General features: G+C 42.0%; 1 protein-coding gene across 1 annotated transcript; it reads right to left on the bottom strand.

Moving 5' to 3' along the window:
• Positions 1-18,651: 18,651 nt before the first annotated feature.
• LOC138340313 (uncharacterized) lies at positions 18,652-19,218 on the bottom strand. The gene has a single exon (XM_069292026.1). It carries the CDS (start codon positions 19,216-19,218, stop codon positions 18,652-18,654), a length of 567 nt encoding a protein of 188 aa, XP_069148127.1.
• Between the last annotated feature and the right edge of the window lie 218 nt (positions 19,219-19,436).

Genomic DNA, 19,436 nt, shown 5'->3' with positions numbered 1-19,436 from the left:
CCACCAATTTCTCTAACCCCCTAAACTGAAAAGGGAAGAGGGCTTATATAAGGGAGCTTCCTAGAAGAAAACAAACGACGATATAATCGTATTTGCAACCCCAGGTTTGAATTAAAATCCCCAAATCTTATCCGATAACCGACGAATATTCTCGCGAGATTCCAGCCTCTCAACGGAATAAAGGGGAATAGAGGGCTGGATCAGCTCTTTCGTTCTTGATGAAGGACGTGTCATCATCTCTAAGAGGCGGGGCTAAACAGCTGGAGATGAAGGACGTTTCATCATCTCCAAGAGGCGGGGCTACACAGCTGGAGATGAAGGATGATACGAATGTTGTAGCCTGCTGAAATTTTTACGAAACGCAGAAGGGGGGAAAGAGCTGTTGCGAGAGAACGACAAAACGGACAGCGCCCGTGAGGGAGGGTTTTCTAGGGATATTTGTTGGGTTTTGCGTCTGGGGTTTGGGAGAGAGGAACGCGTGGTCGAGCTCCATGGGAATGTTTGGCGTTTAGGGGGTTTCACGTCTGCTCTGTGAATTGGTTTCGCGTACGTTTTATTTCTGCTGAATTTCTGTTTGGGGTCGCGTAGGTTGGGGAAGAAGGAGGGGGGAAACGGGTTTGGGTCGGGGGACGGGTCAAGGGAAACAAGTGCTGGGCCGGGTAAAAAAAAGTGGGTTGGATTAGAGAGGTGTTGGGCCGCCTGGGAATAAAGGGTTGAAGGGAATTAATTGCGTTTGGTAGAGGAGTGGGCCTGAGAGTTAATGTTGGGGTTGAAAAGTGGAAAAGGGCTTGAATATGGGTTTTGTTCTTTTAAAAGTCGAACTGGGCTCGTTTTTTTTTTTTGAAGAAAAGGATCGATGGCCTCTTAAATGGACGATAGGGAAATGGGTTAGATTTGAAAGGTTGCTAATTTCAGCTAATAAAATAAAATTAGCTAAATCTTAAATAAAAAATGAATTTGTATTAATTAATCAACGAGCTTCTTAATTTAGTAAAATAATTATTAAAATCATAAAAGGTGATTAAAGTATAATTATAATTTAAATTAAACTAGTTTAATAAAATATTTAAGTGTATTTCTTAGATGGTTTTGAATATTCATGAAAATATACTAATTATATACATAACTAGGTAAATATGTATATTACTATATCTTCGTAAAATTTATAAAACTAATTAATTTAAATTGTTTGGAAAACTTACGAAGCTCGAGAATTAATTTATACCGACGTGGGTCAAAATTGGGTGTCAACAACTGTCCCTCAATTTACTTGGGTTGATGCAAGCAATTCGAGGAAAATGAAATTGACAAAACCAATTTTGACCAACCCCGTTCATTTTAAAGGACGGATTCGACAAAGGTTTTAGGAATTATGGCCGAACCCTTGCAAACGGTTTTCCTACATATCTCAGGCTATATGAGAATTCAGGCCACTTGTAGTTCGACAAGCTTGATTTATCGCATGATTTTGAAAGAATCAAAAGTCACCTCGATACCGAATTATGAAGATATAGAAATGCTCGAGAATAGAATTCAAGATCGAATATAGGAATACAGCCAAGTTTTCAACATTGAATCCGCCTACATATCCTTAAACTTTTGGGAATCAGGTTGTGTTTAGTTTGACTCGATCAGTGGAAAAGGAAATCTATTATGCTAGATAACCTTCGATTTTGGACAAGTGACAAATTAACGAGTATGAAAAGGAGGCTTGTAACCTCTTAGCCATGTATGTGGCGCGCTTCACACCCATAATTAAGAGCTTACACGGACATAATTTCCAAATCTCTTGGCGTGTTGTCACTCAGATTGGAAACTTGCTTCCGATAAATCGAAACTTCCGGATGCGAGACTGAAACTGACAGAACTAAAGAAAAACCTGCATGCTTCGAGAGGGGTGGTTCCATTGTGGTGGAAGTCGCTCCTCTGCTCGCGTCCTAAGAGTTTGATATTCCTCTTTGGATTGTGTCCCAGTTTGCTGCTAAGAAAAAGTTCCACGTTGTGTTGCATCCTTGCTGATGTCGTCCGCACCTGTGGTTTTGGAGAATTCATCCTTTGGGATGCTCTCGACAAAGACTGAGACGAAACTCGTCAGCTTACAAAAATGCAATTAGGATGGGAGACAGTGTCTTTTACCTTGTCGACACTTCATTGTTCTCCTTAAATCGACCTCGACTCGATCGGTCTGACGTCCAGCAAATAAAGCTTATGTCTTATGTTTTGCGATTCAATCTTCAATGTACTCTATACTTGATGTTGAAATAAATAGATAAATGCTGATGTGATATTTATGTTTCTTTTGTCGTCGTCTTCGATGCTTTTCTTGATGTTTACTTTTATAAAAAACAACAGAATGCAGTTGAGGCCGATGGATGAATGTTGCTCTCGGGACACATAATTTCTCTTTCTTTATCTGTGTATGTACTCTTGCGGGGCATGAATATCTTTCCGCAATACGTAAATTCATGTGAGGTATGAAATCTTCTCGCAATGCATAACTTTCAGCGAGGCATGCAATCTTCTCGCAATGTGCAAATTTCAACGAGGCATGGATTCTTCTCGTAATGCATAAATTTTGACGAGGCATGAAATCTTCTCATCGAACATAATTGTTGACTCACAATGCATGATTTTCCGCGATGTATGACTTTTCCGCGATGCATGATTTTCAACGAGGCATGGATTCTTCTCGTGATGCACAAATTCCAGCAAGGTATAAATTCTTCTCGCGATGTCTAAATTTCAGCGAGGTATGAAATCTTCTCGCGATGTATAAATTTTGACGAGACATGAAATCTTCTCATCGCACAAATTCCAGCGAGGTATAAATTCTTCTCGAGATGTCTAAATTTCAGCGAGGTATGAAATCTTCTCGCGATGTATAAATTTTGACGAGGCATGAAATCTTCTCGTCGCACAAATTCCAGTGAGGTATAAATTCTTCTCGCGATGTCTAAATTTCAATGAGGTATGAAATCTTCTCGCGATGTATAAATTTTGACGAGGCATGAAATCTTCTCGTCGCACAAATTCCAGCGAGGTATAAATTCTTCTCCCGATGTCTAAATTTCAGCGAGGTATGAAATCTTCTCGCGATGAATAAATTTTGACGAGGCATGAAATCTTCTCGTCGCACAAATTCCAGCGAGGTATAAATTCTTCTCGCGATGTCTAAATTTCAATGAGGTATGAAATCTTCTCGCGATGTATAAATTTTGACGAGGCATGAAATCCTCTCGTCACACATAATTGTTAACTCGCAATGCATGATTTTTGCGTTGCATGACTTCCCGCGATGCATGGTTTTCTGCGATTCATGATTTTCTCTATTCATGATTCTTCAGTGCATGACTTCCGCAATGCATGATTTTTCAGCAGTATATGACTTCCGCGATGCATGATTTTTCAGCAGTATATGACTTCCGCGATGCATGACTTTGATACGCTCAAACTTACTTCTCAAATAAGAAGTAAAGTGGTCGTGTCAAGTAATAACCCAACTAGTCAGGTTGGGATCGTTCCCACGAGAAAATTAGTCTAGACTTAACTTCAACCTATTATTTCTATTGTTTGGTTAATGACTTCCTTGGAAAGTAAAAACAATAAAGGGGGGTTTCTATTTCTAAATGAGTGAAAATAAATAACGAACTTGAAAGAGACACTTAAAAGCTTTGAATGTTGGGTTTTAATCAATTAATCAAAGTAACTAGGGTTTACGTGTTCCCCACAGGTTCAGAACTTGATAATTCTAACTATAACAATTCTTTCCTAGTATCTTGCATGCAAAGTGATAAGTTATGTATTTCTAAATCCTTGGTCCGGCATCTTGAAAATCTCACTCCTCACCTTGGTCCGGCTACATGTGTTGCTATCCTAACCCTTATCCTTACCTCACATTAAGCATCATATTCGATATTTGACTAAGTTATTACCTCGTACCAATCAATACTAGCTTATTAGATAGTATACACTAAATCTATGTTAATAATTCTTTTCCTATTATCTACCTCCTTGGTTCGGCAAGTAGCATTAAGGCGAGTTCTAACGTTGGTCATCTATTAAAAAGACTTTTAAGTGAAAGAATTATTAATACATGCAAGATATTAATGTAGAATTGTTATTTTAGTTAGGGATTATCTCATTATTTGCCTATGGTTCCCACAACCCTAGTTATGGAGTTTAGTTACTCATAGCCATAAACACAATATTCAAATATATTAAATACGAATTCATGTACTTACTTCAATGAGAAAGAATAAAATCCAAAGTTTGCTTGATTAATCTCCAAAAATCGCTTGCAAGAATCTCAAAATCTAACACTAATACACAAAGTCTAATAAAACAGAGTCTAACTATCTGGTGTCTAACCTCCAAAACGAGGTTTTTCGAACTATTTATAAAAAACAAAAACCTAATTAAACAAGGATTCTAATTGCTGGAAATCTAACAAAACGCGGCTGGGTCGACGGACCTTGCGACGGACCGCCGTGGACTCCGTCGTCCCATACTTGTGCAATTTCTTCTGCTGCTCTCTTCATTCCCCTCGACGGCAAGTATGACGAACCGTCATAGGCACAACGGTCCGTCGAGGGTCTTCGTTCTAAAACACTTCAACTCTTGGAATCTGGGTACTGGGATCACTTCTCTGAATTTCACGACGAACCTACAGGACGGACCGTCAGATACATGACGGACCGTCACAAGCTTCGTAATCCCACACTTGGTCAGAATTCCCCATCTTTCTTCAGCATCTGCACTACGCTGCCACCCTACGGACCGTCACGGACCGTCACAAGCTCCGTAGGTGGTCTCTTCTGCATTTCTTCGCTCAAAATCTCCGCATTCAGCTTTGGATAGATTTCCTGCAAAACAAAGAGAAACTTATATAAAAATTAGCATAAAAAGGCTTTTGGACAAACTAAACTTAAGGAAAAAGTATTAATAATACCGTGAAACCACGGTATATCAACACCCTCAACTTAAATTCGTTGTTTGTCCTCAAGCGACGCACTATGACTCACTACACAATCTTTGTACAATAGTATCCATGTTTTATCCTTGGCAATCATTTGGCTATCAATCCCGATTAATCTCATCAAATCTAAGCATGCTATCACTATTAGGCTTGAATTTTGTGGGATCAGAACATGATACAGACTCACCACGCACTAACACCTATCCTCTTCAATTTCTCTCCGAGGTGCTAACAATTCTGGTATTGCAACTAGTGTCCTCACTTTAAAACAAATTCCTCCTTTTTCACACAATGATTTCAGTTTGAGTATAAGGATTACTTTTCAACACTCACTCTCCGAACAAAGTCACACTCATTCATAACTTTTGCCATAAGATTGCCCTTATTTTCACTGCCTTAAGTTTGCTATACAACCCTTAGGATCACAATAGGACTTTTTTAGCTAGTAACATAGGCTCGGGGTCAGGTAAGGTATATTTTGGTATACTTTAGTGACTTTTTTCCCTCCTTGACATATCGGCTAAACCTTCCACTGTCTCTCATTTTATCTCGCCCAGTTTCTTATATTCTTTCACCTTGCTATTTTCTTTTCTTTCTTCATTTTTGTAAGTGACTCTCTTCTTTTCTTGCTTGTATTTCTTGTGGATTTTTATTTTTCTTTACATTTCTTTTCATCTAATTCTTGAGTAACTTTACTTTTGCTCTTTCTCTCTTTGTTCTTTCAAGCCCACTTTCCAGAGCATTCCTCATAGTAGCCACCCTCAACTTATGCTTTTGGCATAAGCTGAGGTGCACATGTCCAAGGAGGGACGAGGGCTAACACATTGTTCCCAGAAAAGATCAGTTGGGGTGAAAAAGAAAGGTCTAATTTTAAGCTCAGATTATTTGGATCAAAGAAGGATAAATTTCATTTGGTTTCTTTTATTTAGGCTAGAAATGGGCTATATTGAATAAGGGTCTATGATCATTTCCTAATTGTCTATTACAGCTTACTTTTAGCAGGACTAACCAGGCAAGTTCTAGCTCAGTACCAATAGTGGACTATTCAAATTTCCTCACACTCACTTGACATCTCATCACTATACCAGATTATTAGACACCTAGTTCAAATTTAAGACTTAGGGTAATGCAATGGTGTAACTCTATTTCAAGCTTAGAGCCACACAATTATCAGTTACTATGCCTAGTCATGCATTATTTTCTAATTTATCAGGATATCATTTTAGCCATCATGCTTCAGACTTAAACAATTTACAAAAGATATAAACATGCCGGTTCAACAGAAAAAGTAATCGGTCTTTTGGGAAAAAAGAACACAGGCAAGAAAACCCCAAAAGAGGATAGTGAATTGGGCTACTCAGACTTCACCCTAACACTCACTATCCATTTACCCCACCCCCAACAAAAAGGCATGTAATTGTCCCCAATGCATAAAAATCTAAATACAAAAGTGGTAGGTGAAGCAAACCTGTGGCGCAAAGCGTCGTCGATCAGCAAGATGGTGGGTCTGGTTCCCCGGAACCCACGTCCTCTGCAATCTAACACCCTCAGTGGTGTCCTCAGCAACATTCGCACCATCAGTAGTGCCTCCTACTATCTCCACAGTGCGGGAGCTAGACGCCCCAACCGCTAACTCAAATGCTCTCATTCGGTGCGCCTCCTCCTCAGCAAGGGAGGCTCTCCTCGCGGCCTCTATATCTCGACACTTCTTCTTCCATGCTCGCGCCTCGTCCTCTGCTCGATCCATAAGCCTCTTGGCACTCTCTCGAGGGGGAGGTGGTGGAATGTCAGAAGTAGCAAAAAGGGCCGCCAACACGTGTCCTCAGCAGGCTCGACAGAAGGAGCCTCAGAATCCGGCACCCTAGCCTCTAAGATCGTGTCGATGTCTACACGAAGACTGTCGACTGCAGCCTGAAGAGTCGACACATCCACCGGAGGGGCTGGTCGGGATAGCACTCTCAACTCAAAGGCGTCCAGGCCTTGTTAACCTCAGCAATCTTTCGATCTGTAAACTGCATCATCTTCCTCTCTAGACGCTCTTCGGACTCAGTAATCAACTTCTGCATCCACGGATGGATATGACGCAGAAGAGTGGCCATTTGTGCCTCTAGTTTTTGGACCCTTGCAAGCGGGACCAGTGCCGGTAGAGGGGCAGTGCGAGAGGAGCTTGGGGTTGTGCTACTACCCGGGATAGACTCGACCAGGGTAGTGTCAGTGGACGCCTGTGTAGCTGTGTGGGCCTGGGCTATTGTATCAGCAAGATCATCGGCAAGTGGGAGCAGCTCTGGATGGTGTACTCTGCCTGAAGCCAACTCATTGGCCTCGTCTTTGATAAGGCCGGCGTCTACAGTGCCCTGCGGGGTCTTAAGTTGATCTACGTGCCATATGGGCACACCTGCAAACCTGCAAAGGGCAAAGATCATGCACGGGAAAGGGTAGGTAGTAGTGACCTTGAATCCCTCTCGTGCATGACTGCCTGGAGAAGCCATGCGAAGTCCACCTCGAATCCGGCTATCATCACCGCCATCAACACTGCTCGATCCCAGGTAACAATGTTATCAGCAGCTGTGGCGGAAAGGCAGTGACGGACAAGCAGCCACAAGAAATTTGTTGTGAACGTGAGGTTGGCCTTCTTGATGGCCCCCTTTGTCTCAGTCACCCAATCGGCACCCTCTCCATTTACTGACAGGTGCAGGGTCATCCACCTCTTGGTGGTCTCTCTCATTGCTGGCTCGCGCAAGAACTGGCCATCCTTGACTATCTGCCAGCGTTAGTCAAACTCAGCAGTGAGGGGGGTCTGAGTAGCATCAATACTCTCGCCGTATAGAAATCGGCGGATGGCTGGCAGGGAAATATCAACCTGCACACCCCGGACTCGGACCTGCTCTAGTGGGGCCTGTTTAGCAGGGGAAGCCAGCCTATCGATCTGTGATCGGAGAGTCGCTACGTAGGTTGCATAGAACTCTCGGACCATTTCCTCGCTGTATCGTTCCAACGAACGTGCTGTCCACTCCAACCGATGCCTGGTGAAGAGGTTGTGGATTTCTGGCATCGTTGGGAGACTCCCTATAAGTACCTGCCGCTCCAAAGTGAGTGTTCGAGTCATCACTCCTTTATCAGTCAGGAACTTGGGGTCGAAGTAGACTTGAAACTGCCCGTTGACACACCACCGGTTGGGCTGGTCAGTGGCTGGAGTAGGGACCTGAGCTGGTGATCTGGATGTAGAGTCTGAACTGTCAGCCTCATCAGATGAAGCCGACGCTGCAGCAGTGGCAGGTGCGAGAACCTCAGCAGAGCCAGAGGCTTCCTCGGACCAAGATACTCCTAAGGAGCCAGACGCTCCTTCCTCATTTGTAGCTGACCCAGACGGTGTGCCGGTTAGTGTGCGCTCCTCATCAGACTGGGAGGTAGTGACTACGCCAGACGCCACCTTTTTGGGTGTGTCTCTAGGAGCACGTGCAGCACGGGAAGGTGTGGAAGTGCCTGGGGGAACATACTCAGGGTCCCGCTCATCATCAGAGCCGATGATCATGCGTGCAGATGGGGCGACAGAATTTGATCGCCTGCGTGGGTAGATTCGGTCTTGCTTGGGTGCCATAGTAGATAGTACCTGCAAAGGATCAATATTAGTACGAGTAGTGGCAAACAAGACAAGCAAAACCATATGAAATAAAACATTAAAAATAGTATGTCATTGCTGTAGAAGCAGTGACACATGACGGGCCTGGTGACGGCTCATCGTGACTATGATGAACCGACGTGAGGTCCGTCGTGTTTTACTTAGACTGTATATATAGAGAACCCTGAAGGAGAGTCTCTGACTAGCATGACGGTATGTGCAGGACGGACCGTCACAGGTACGAGGGTGCGTCTTAGGACACTTGAGAAAAAAATGGAGACCCTTAGGAGAGGGGTCTCTAACCGTCATGACGGTCATGCAAGACGGACCGTCGTGGGTACGACGGTCCGTCACATGTGTCCGTTGAAGGACACTTGGAAAAAAATGAGAGACCCTTAGAAACAGGGTCTCTGACAACCAGAACGGTTGTGCAGGACGGATCATTGTGAAGACGACGGTCCGTCACATGTGTCCATTGGGGAACACTTGGTGAAAAAAATGAGAGACCCTTAGAAACAGGGTCTCTGTCTAGCATGACGGTTGTGCAGGACGGACCGTTGTGAGTACGACGATCCGTCACATGTGTCTGTCGGGACAAGGGTGCTAGGGCTTTTGCAACGGACCCTACGACGGTCCGTCGTGGGTACAATGGTCCGTCATCAGGGTCTCTTTCTGAATGATAGTGACAGAACTAAGGGTACCTTAAGCATACCCGATGAACCCACATCAACCTTGTAGTGTTTTGGACCTACATGTGTCTAACCCAACTACCTAGGAAACTAGCAATTCAAAAGCACCTATGTCTAGGGTGGTAAACATGGCAATTTCGAACATTTATAACCTAGTTTAGAGAGAATCGTCTAAAGTAAATAACATACGAAGAGGAACTAAGCATAATACTAACTAGTAAACAAAAAGGCAAGTTAAATGAGTATAAATTTAGAGACACATACCTTAGAAATGGAGAAAAACAAATGCACAAGTACTCGGTGGCAAGGTAGACACTCACAGCAGCAGTTTCCACTAGTAGATAACACTTTAGAGCTTTGGAGAATTGTGAGAGGGCAATGATCGGTAGTTGATAGAGGAATAGATTATGGAAGTTGAGAAGGGAAGAGTAATGAGAGAAATAATGAAGTAAAGGGGGTGAAATGAGGGGTTGGGGAGAGTTTAAACGTTGTGATTTGAAAAAGGGTCCAGCCCGATCGGGTATACCTCATTAATCACGCGAAGGTTCCCCAACGACGGTCCGTCGCAATTGTGACGACCCGTCGTTTGTTCCGTCGCATGTGCCCTAGTTTCAAAATAACAGAAAAACGTACCTGGTACGACGGATGCATACGACGGTCCGTCGCAGGCACAACGGTCCATCGATGTGTCCTTCAGTGACTGCTGCAGAGTAATTTTCTGCAGAATTTCGTGGTGATGTTCCTGCAAATTTAAAACTCATTAATAGAAAAATGCTACCATTTCTAAAAAGATGATAAGTATTGGGTTGCCTCCTAAAAAGCGCCTGATTTAATGTCGCGGCACGACTGGGGACCGTTGATTACTCAGACTTCATCAAGATGGTATGCCTCTATCACTTCATTTGCCGATTCAGCATGCCCGAAATAGATTTTTATGTGCTGTCCATTCACCTTGAACCGCACCCCCCCCCCCTAAGTTTCAAACTCAACTGCTCCATGAGGGAATAGTTGGGTAACCATGTAAGGACCAGTCCATTTGGACTTGAGCTTGCCGGAAACAAGCGCAACCTGGAATTGAATAACAGCACAAAATCGCCGACCATAAACTCTCGCTTTTCAATTTTGTGGTCATGGTACTTCTTCGTCTTTTCTTTGTATAGTGCTGAGCTTTCATAGGCTTTTAAGCGAAATTCATCGAGTTCATTCAACCCATTTAACCGTTGCTCTGCAGCTTCACTCCAATCCATTTTTAACTTCTTCATAGCCCACATGGCTTTATGCTCTAACTCAACCGGAAGATGACAAGCCTTCCCATATACAAGTTGGTATGGAGACATACCTATGGGAGTCTTATATGTTGTCCGGTAGGCCCAAAGAGCATCATCAAGCCTCCTTGACCAATCCGTTCTACTAGCATTCACTGTTTTTGACAATATCTGTTTTATTTCCCGATTAGACACTTCAACTTGCCCACTAGTTTGAGGGTGGTAAGGAGTGGCCACATTATGGCGAACCCCGTATTTCTCCAATAACCCCTTGAACAATCTATTGCAGAAGTGGGAGCCCCATCACTAATAATGGCCCTTGGGGTGCCAAAACGAGAGAATGTATTCTTTTTCAAGAATGCAGTGACACTCTTCCCTTCATTGTTTGCGAGGGCTATGGCTTTGACCCATTTAGATACATAATAGACTGCTACTAGAATGTACTTCATGCCATGAGAACTCACAAAAGGGCCCATAAAGTCACTACCCCAAACATCAAATAACTCAATCACAAGAATGGGGTTTAGAGGGAGCTCTTGCTTTCTTGAAATACCACCATCTCGTTTACATCTGTCACATGCTTTAGCAAACCCATGAGCATCTTGATGAAGAGTTGGCCAATAGTAACCACATTGTAATATCTTATGCGCGGTTCGGATACCACTGTGATGTCCACCAACGGGTGAGGACTGGCATGCCTCCAACACACTCAACATTTCACATTCTGGCACACAACGCCGAATAAGCCCGTCGGCACAACTCCTATACAACTATGGTTTATCCCAAAAGAACTTCTTCACATCGTATATGAACTTTTTCCTTTGATGAAAGGACAAGTCTGATGGAACAATATCACTAGCCAGATAGTTCGCAAAATCTGCGAACCATGGAATCAAGTCTTGGGAAGCAGCCAATACATGTTCATCAGGGAAAGTATCATCAATGTCAGTCTTATACCCTAACTCTCTCATAGCTTCATCCTCTAGATGGGACAAGTGATGAGCAACTTGATTTTCAGTTCCTTTTCTATCCAGCACTTCAAAGTAGAATTCTTGTAGCAGTAATACCCAACGAATCAGCCTAGGTTTCGCATCCTTCTTCGCCATCAAATATCTCAATGCTGAGTGGTCAGTATGCACTATAACTCTAGTACCTAGCAAATAGGAGCGAAATTTCTCAAAAGCAAAGACTACTGCAAAGAGTTCTTGCTCAGTCACTGTGTAGTTCTTCTGAGCTTCATTTAGGGCTTTACTAAAATAGTAAATGGGGTGAAGGATTTTGTTTTTTCTATGTCCCAATACTACACCAAGAGCCACCCCACTAGCATCGCACATTACCTAAAATGGACTGTTCCAATCCGGAGAAATAATGAAAGGCGCAGACACTAACTTTCTTTTAGCTCACCGAATGCTTTAAGATAGGATTCATCAAAACTAAATTTACAATCTTTCTCCAGCAGTTTGCACAATGGGTGTGCAATCTTTGAAAAGTTTTTGATGAATCTCCGGTAAAAACCTGCATGCCCAAGAAAGCTTCTCACACCTTTCAGAGAGATTGGTGGGGGAAGTCTCTCTATTACCTAGACTTTAGCTCGATCAACCACTATGCCCTGTTCTGAAATGCGATGACCCAACACAGTACCCTCTTTCACCATGAAATGACACTTTTCCCAGTTTAATACTAAATTGCAGTCTTCACATCTCTTAAGGACCTCAGATAAATTGGTCAAACACCGCTCGAATGAATCACCAACCACAGAAAAATCATACATAAAAACTTCTATAGTATCCTCCACCATGTCAAAAAATATTGACATCATACATCTCTGTAATGTTGAGGGTGCATTGCACAACCCAAACAACATTCTTCTGAACGCAAAGGTCCCATATGGACAAGTGAAAGTTGTTTTCTCTTGATCTTCTGGTGTAATAGAAATCTGATTATACCCCGAATACCCATCAAGAAAACAATACCACCCTTTTCCGGCAAGTCTATCCAACATCTGATCCATGAAGGGCATAGGAAAATAGTCTTTTTCAGTCCATGAGTTCATTTTATGGTAATCCATACACACCTTCCATCCAGTAACTGGTCTCATTGGAACAAGTTCATTTTTTTCGTTGGGGACCACAGTCATTCCCCCTTTCTTAGGTACACACTGAACCGGGCATACCCAACTACTATCGGCGATTGGATAGATTACTCCGGCATCCAACCACTTAATGATTTCCTTCTTCACAACCTCTTACATAGGAGGATTCAAGCGTCTCTGGTGCTCAATACTCGGCTTATGATCAGGCATGAGTTGGATTTTATGAGAGCAAATACCAGGAGGGATCTAAATAATGTACGCAATAGTCCACCCAATAGCTCTTTTGAACCTTTTTAGTACCTTTACTAAACTCTGAACTTGTTGTTCATCCAGGTCTGATGCAATGATTACCGGCAAAGTGTCACCATTTCCTAAGAATTCATACCTGAGATGAGGTGGGAGAGCTTTTAGTTTTAATTTTGGAGCCTCCTCTATAAATGGTTTCACGGGTGGGGACTCGCGATTCTTCTTATCAAGCTCAAATTTCTTCGATTTAAACCAAACATCACCTCGGTCAAGAGCCGCGACTAATGACTCATACTCTTCAATGTAATCGCTATCAAAGTTCATTATCATTGCCGCTAATGCTTCTACACCTAGACGTTCTTCTATTTGTGTCTCAGATGTCTCACCCATGTTGTGTAGGATATAGCATATGCCGATCGGAGCTCACCACTCTGCCTCATGGACCTACAAATATTAAAGGTCACTTCCTCATTGTTCAACCGAAATTTCATCTACCCCTTTTCCATGTCTACTAAGGCTCTACCTGTAGCTAGGAATGGCCTCCCAAGGATAGGCACTTCAAAATCAACCTCACAATCAAGAATAACAAAATCAGCCAGAAAGATGAATGACTCCACTTTTACTAGCACATCATGAAGTATCCCTATGGACCGTTTTACTGTTCGATCAGCCATTAGTAGCCACATCGCAGTGGGCTTTGGGTCACCCAAACCCAACTTCTTGTAAATCGAGAGGGGCATGAGATTTATGCTTGCCCCCAAATCACATAATGCTATCGCAAAATGTAATAGCCCGATTGTACAAGGAATAGTGAACGCACCCGGATCTTCTTTCTTTTGGACTAGAGATCTTGTAGCAATAGCACTACAATGCTGCATTTTATCATCATCCTCAAAAGTAACCAATCTTTTCTTTGTGACCAGATCTTTCATAAACTTGGCATAACCGGGCATTTGTTCTAAAGCTTCTACCAAAGGGACATTGATAGAAAGTTTCTTCAACATTGTTATAAAACGCCGATATTTGCCATCCTCGGTCTTTTTCAATAATCTTTGAGGAAATGGGGGTGGTGGCCAAGGCATAGGAGTTACCTTTTTAGGCACTTCAGTATCTTTTGCAATGTTATCATTTAAATCAGCACCAACATTTACCACTTTATCAGTATCTTTTGTCACCTTATTCTCATTAGATGGAATAGGTGGGTCAATGGTTTGCTTACCACCGCGAGTAGTAATTTCTATACAATGTCCATCATTTTTCGGATTTTGTCGAGTGTTGCTAGGAAGAGTGCCCGGTTGCCGTGTGTTCACAGTTGCAGATAATTGGGCCACTTGTAACTCAAGTTGCTTAATCGATATTGCATGTGTATCAACTTTTTGCCCAATACCCGGTAAATCATTCCTCAACTCTTTATTGTGCTCATCACTAGCATCGAACCTCCTCATAATTTTATGCAACATATCCTCAACTCGCGACATACTACATCCACCATCCTTAGGAGTAACTTCACGATTCTGAGGAGGAACATAGGGTCCATTCCTGTCATTTCTATTACCATAGTTACCCCTGTTGAAGTTGTTGTCGCGATTGTAGTTTCCATCTCGGACATAATGACCCTCACAATTGTAGTTACCATAGTTCCGACCTTGGTTCCCTTGACCTTGGCGCCAATTCTCCTGATTAGAGCCTTGGGCACTTGGTTGGAAACCCCCCATCTGTTCATTTACTGCATAGGAATCCTTCTCATAATAACACTCATCGTTTGGAGGTGGTGGTTTAGCCAAGTAGTTGACTGCATTTATCTTTTCTGCACCCCCAGTGACATGTTTTAGTACCAACCCAAGCTCAGTTCTCATTGAGCCATTTCTTCCCGAATCTCATCTGTGGCTGGGTTGTGAGTGGACTGCACTGCGAAGGTGTTTCTCCCTGTATCAGACTTCCTAGTACTCCAAGCTTTGTTATTCCGGGAGATTTTCTCTAATTTTTCAGCGATCACAGCATAAGGGCATTCTCCATAAGATCCACCTGCTATAATGTCCAACACCGCTTTGTTGTTATCATCCTGTCCCCAATATAAGTATTCCTTTAGTGACTCATCATCTATACGGTGATTTGGAACACTTCTCAAGAATGAGGTGAATCTATTCCAAGAACTACTAATTGACTCTCCTGGTAGTGCCACAAAGTTATTCACTCTGTCTTTGTTGTTTAGTTTCTTGGAGACTGGATAGTAGCGTGCCAAGAAAACATCCCTTAATTGGTTCCAAGTGAAGATTGAGTTGTATGGTAGCTCAATGAACCATATAGAAGCCACTCCCGTCAGTGAGAGAGGGAACACTCTGAGCCCTATTACATCTAGATCCAAATCAGGCCTCCCCACACAACTTTTACACACTGCCCTTACCTTAGCTATATGGGCATGTGGATCCTCAGAAGGTAGCCCTGAAAACAAACCTCTGGCAGTGAGCATTTGCATCAGGCTACTAGTTACCACAAAGGTGTGACCTGTGGGTAGAGGGCGCAAGACAAGTGGCCCATCCGAGTTTGCTATGTTATCATACCCTCTGTATTATGCTTGGGGCCGTGGAACGGGATTTTGTCCCCTCTGTTGATGTTCACCCGGAGCATCGGGTAACATCTGACCACGAACATCCACCGGAGCTGGGATGTTCTGGTTTGGATCATCATCATTTATTCCCAAGTTTCGATTCATATTGCGCAATGTACGCTCTAGCTCGTGATCGTAGGGAAACAAGGGTTCTCTTCTTCTCCGTGTATTTGGCATACAAGGAGGATAGTTCTGAAAAGAAATCAAAAACAATAAAACAAAGTAAAATCAAGAAAATATCAACTAAAATATAGTAATAAGTTCAAGTTAATCTAAAACCTAAATTCCCCGGCAACGGCGCCAAAATTTGATACGCTCAAACTTACTTCTCAAATAAGAAGTAAAGCGGTCACGTCAAGTAAATAACCCAACTAGTGAGGTTGGGATCATTCCCACGAGGAAATTAGTGTAGACTTAACTTCAACCTATTATTACTATTGTTTGGTTAATGACTTCCTTGGAAAGTAAAAACAATAAAGGGGGGTTTCTATTTCTAAATGAGTGAAAATAAATAACGAACTTGAAAGAGACACTTAACAGCTTTGAATGTTGGGTTTTAATCAATTAATCAAAGTAACTAGGGTTTACGTGTTCCCCACAGGTTCCTAACTTGATAATTCTAACTATAACAATTCTTTCCTACTATCTTGCATGCAAAGTGATAAGTTATGTATTTCTAAATCCTTGGTCCGGCATCTAGAAAATCTCACTCCGCACCTTGGTCCGGCTACGTGTGTTGCTATCCTAACCCTTATCCCTACCTCATATTAAGCATCGTATTCGATATTTGACTAAGTTATTACCTCGTACCAATTAATACTAGCCTATTAGATAGTATACACTAAATCTATGTTAATAATTCTTTTCCTATTATCTACCTCCTTGGTCCGAAAAGTAGCATTAAGGCGAGTTCTAACGTTGGTCATCCGTTAAATAGACTCTTAAGCGAAAGAATTATTAATACATGAAAGATACTATTCTAGAATTGTTATTTTAGTTAGGGTTTATCTCATTATTTGTCTATGGTTCCCACAACCCTAGTTATGGAGTTTAGTTACTCATAGCCATAAACACAAAATTCAAATATATTAAATACGAATTCATGTACTTACTTCAATGAGAAATAATAAAATCCAAAGTTTGCTTGATTAATCTCCAAAAATCGCTTGCAAGAATCTCAAAATCTAACACTAATACACAAAGTCTAATAATACGGAGTCTAACTATCTGGTGTCTAACCTCCAAAATGAGGTTTTTCGAACTATTTATAAAAAAACAAAAACCTAATTAAACAAGGATTCTAATTGCTGGAAATCTGCCAAAACGCGGCTGGGTCGACGGACCTCGTGACGGACCGTCGTGGTCACGACAGACCGTCGTGGTCACGACGGACCGTCGTGGTCACGACGGACCGTCGTGGACTCAGTCGTCCCATACTTGTGAATTTTCTTCTGCTTCTCTCTTCATTCCCCTCGACGGCAAGTATGACGGACCGTCATAGAAACAACGGTCCGTCAAGGGTCTTCGTTCTAAAAAACTTTAACTCTTGGAATCTGGGTATTGGGATTACTTCTCTGAACTTCACGACGAACCTGTAGGACGGACCGTCAGAGACACGACGGACCGTCACAAGCTTCGTAATCCCACACTTGGTCAGACTTCCCCATCTTCCTTCAGCAGCTGCACTACGCTGCCACCTACGGACCGTCACAAGCACGACAGACCGTCACAAGCTCCGTAGGTGGTCTCTTCTGCATTTCTTCGCTCAAAATCTCCGCATTCAGCTTTGGATAGATTTCCTGCAAAACAAAGAGAAACTTATACAAAAATTAGCACAAAAAGGCTTTTGGACACACTAAACTTAAGGAAAAAGTATTAATAATACCGTAAAACCACGGTATATCAGACTTCCGTGATACATGATATTTTGGCAATGCATGATTCTCCGCGATGCATAAATATTTATATCGTCTGTGTTGATAATAACGGCAAAACGACCTCCAAATAATATACCAACTTGATCGATAATTAAAAATAATAGTAAAATAACTACCTCTTCTGGGTAATGCATTGTCTTGATTGACAATAATTATCTTGTTTTAATAACGTAATGCAAATAGCGTTCCCTACAGAAATCGTGAAATCTTCGTTGAGATTCTTGTTTGAATCACCTTTGAATCTAGCTAGATACTTTTATAAATTTCTTATTATTGGGAATGGTTTGAAATAAACAAACCACATTTCCAAGTAAAATCACTGGTTTTGGAGATAGTTTTCTCCTCTTTGGGAACTCTCCATATTCATTTGTCGGGAGAATTTGGCCGATTTCAAAGCAAAGTTATAAACCTGCATCTACAGAAAAATTGTCAGTTTTAAAACACATTGACCTGTGTCGATTCCTTCAGTTGTTTGCTCCTTGTCTTGATATCTTCGGTTGATTTCCTGATTTCCCGACTCTTAATAAATAAGAAAAATATCTTATGCCAAAACAAATGAAACATAAAGGGGAAAACCTTGGGAGAAATAAGAAATCTTTAAGAAATAATATATTGACAAAGTCACTGCCAAGTCATGTCATATCAGGCTTAACGAGCTCCTTTGAATCTGACAATCGCTGATGAGTTTCAGAGGCACCCCGGACTTGTGGGGAAGATTCTAACGAAATTTTGAGGTCATCCTCAAAATTTCTGTCCTAGTTTACTGTCTTGCTTATCTTTCTACTGTAACTGAACAGATCGCGGGATTTTTGAGATCCTTTGAAAAATTCTGTCACAGTCACAAATCTCAAAATGTCTTTAGTTTGATTTGCTGAAGGGAAGGCTTCCTCTGGAGAATTTTTGAGTCCTTCTCAAAAATTCTGTCCCAGTTTCTATTGTAAAGGGGAATAGAAATCTTACGAGAGATATGACCGAACCCTTGTGGCGCCTACGTATCCCGTTGAGGAAGGAATCAGGTCAAACGTAGTTCCCCTTAATGATTAACAAGAATAATATTTTCAAAGAAACCGACCGAGGCCGAAAAAGTTCACCTACGTATCTCATTCTCGAGAATTCAGGTTGAACGTAGTTCATTACAAGAGGGATAATAATTCAAATTGAACAAATAAAAGCAAACAGAACGATTACAAGTAAATAACAGAAAATGCAAAAATGAAACTTCACGCATAGTATCTCTTGACAGCATCTGAGTTGATAGGTTTGGGCCATACAGCGCCATCCATCTCTGACAGAACCAAAGCACCTCCAGATAATACTTTACGAATCATGTTAGGACCCTGCCAGTTTGGCGCAAACTTTCCTTTGTACTCGTCTTGATGAGGAAAAATGCGCTTAAGAACCAACTGACCAACTTCAAAATTTCTGGCTCTTACTCTTTTGTGAAAAGCGCGAGTCATTCTTTGTCTATACAACTGGCCATGGCAAACGACGACCATTCTCTTCTCATCAATCAAAACTAGTTGATTAATCCATTTACTAATCAATTCGGTGTTACTTAATTCAGCTTCTTGGGTGATCCTCAATGACGATATCTTGACTTCAACAAGTACGACTGCTTCTGTTCCATATACTAGCAAATATGGAGTAGCCCCAGTCAATGTTCTAACCGTCGTTCGATAACCCAATAGAGCATATGGCAGCATTTCATGCCAACCCCGCTGTTTTTCAATCATTTTCCTCAAGATCTTTTTGATATTCTTGTTGGCTGCCTCTACAGCTCCGTTCATTTGGGGGCGATAAGCAGTTGACTTTCGGAGAATAATCTAAAATTTTTCACATATCTCTTTCATCATATGACTGTTGAGATTTGCACCGTTATCAGTAATCATGGATTCTGGAACTCCAAATCTGCATATCAGATTGTTACGGACAAAATTGGCCACCACTTTCTTGGTTACCGACTTGTAAGAGGTTGCTTCCACCCACTTGGTGAAATAATCAATGG

This window comes from Solanum lycopersicum, chromosome 12 (genome assembly GCF_036512215.1).
Source record: "Solanum lycopersicum chromosome 12, SLM_r2.1".
Taxonomy (NCBI): Eukaryota; Viridiplantae; Streptophyta; class Magnoliopsida; order Solanales; family Solanaceae; genus Solanum; species Solanum lycopersicum.
Note: the sequence above shows the minus strand (reverse complement) of the source record. Positions and strands in the feature narration are given on the sequence as shown.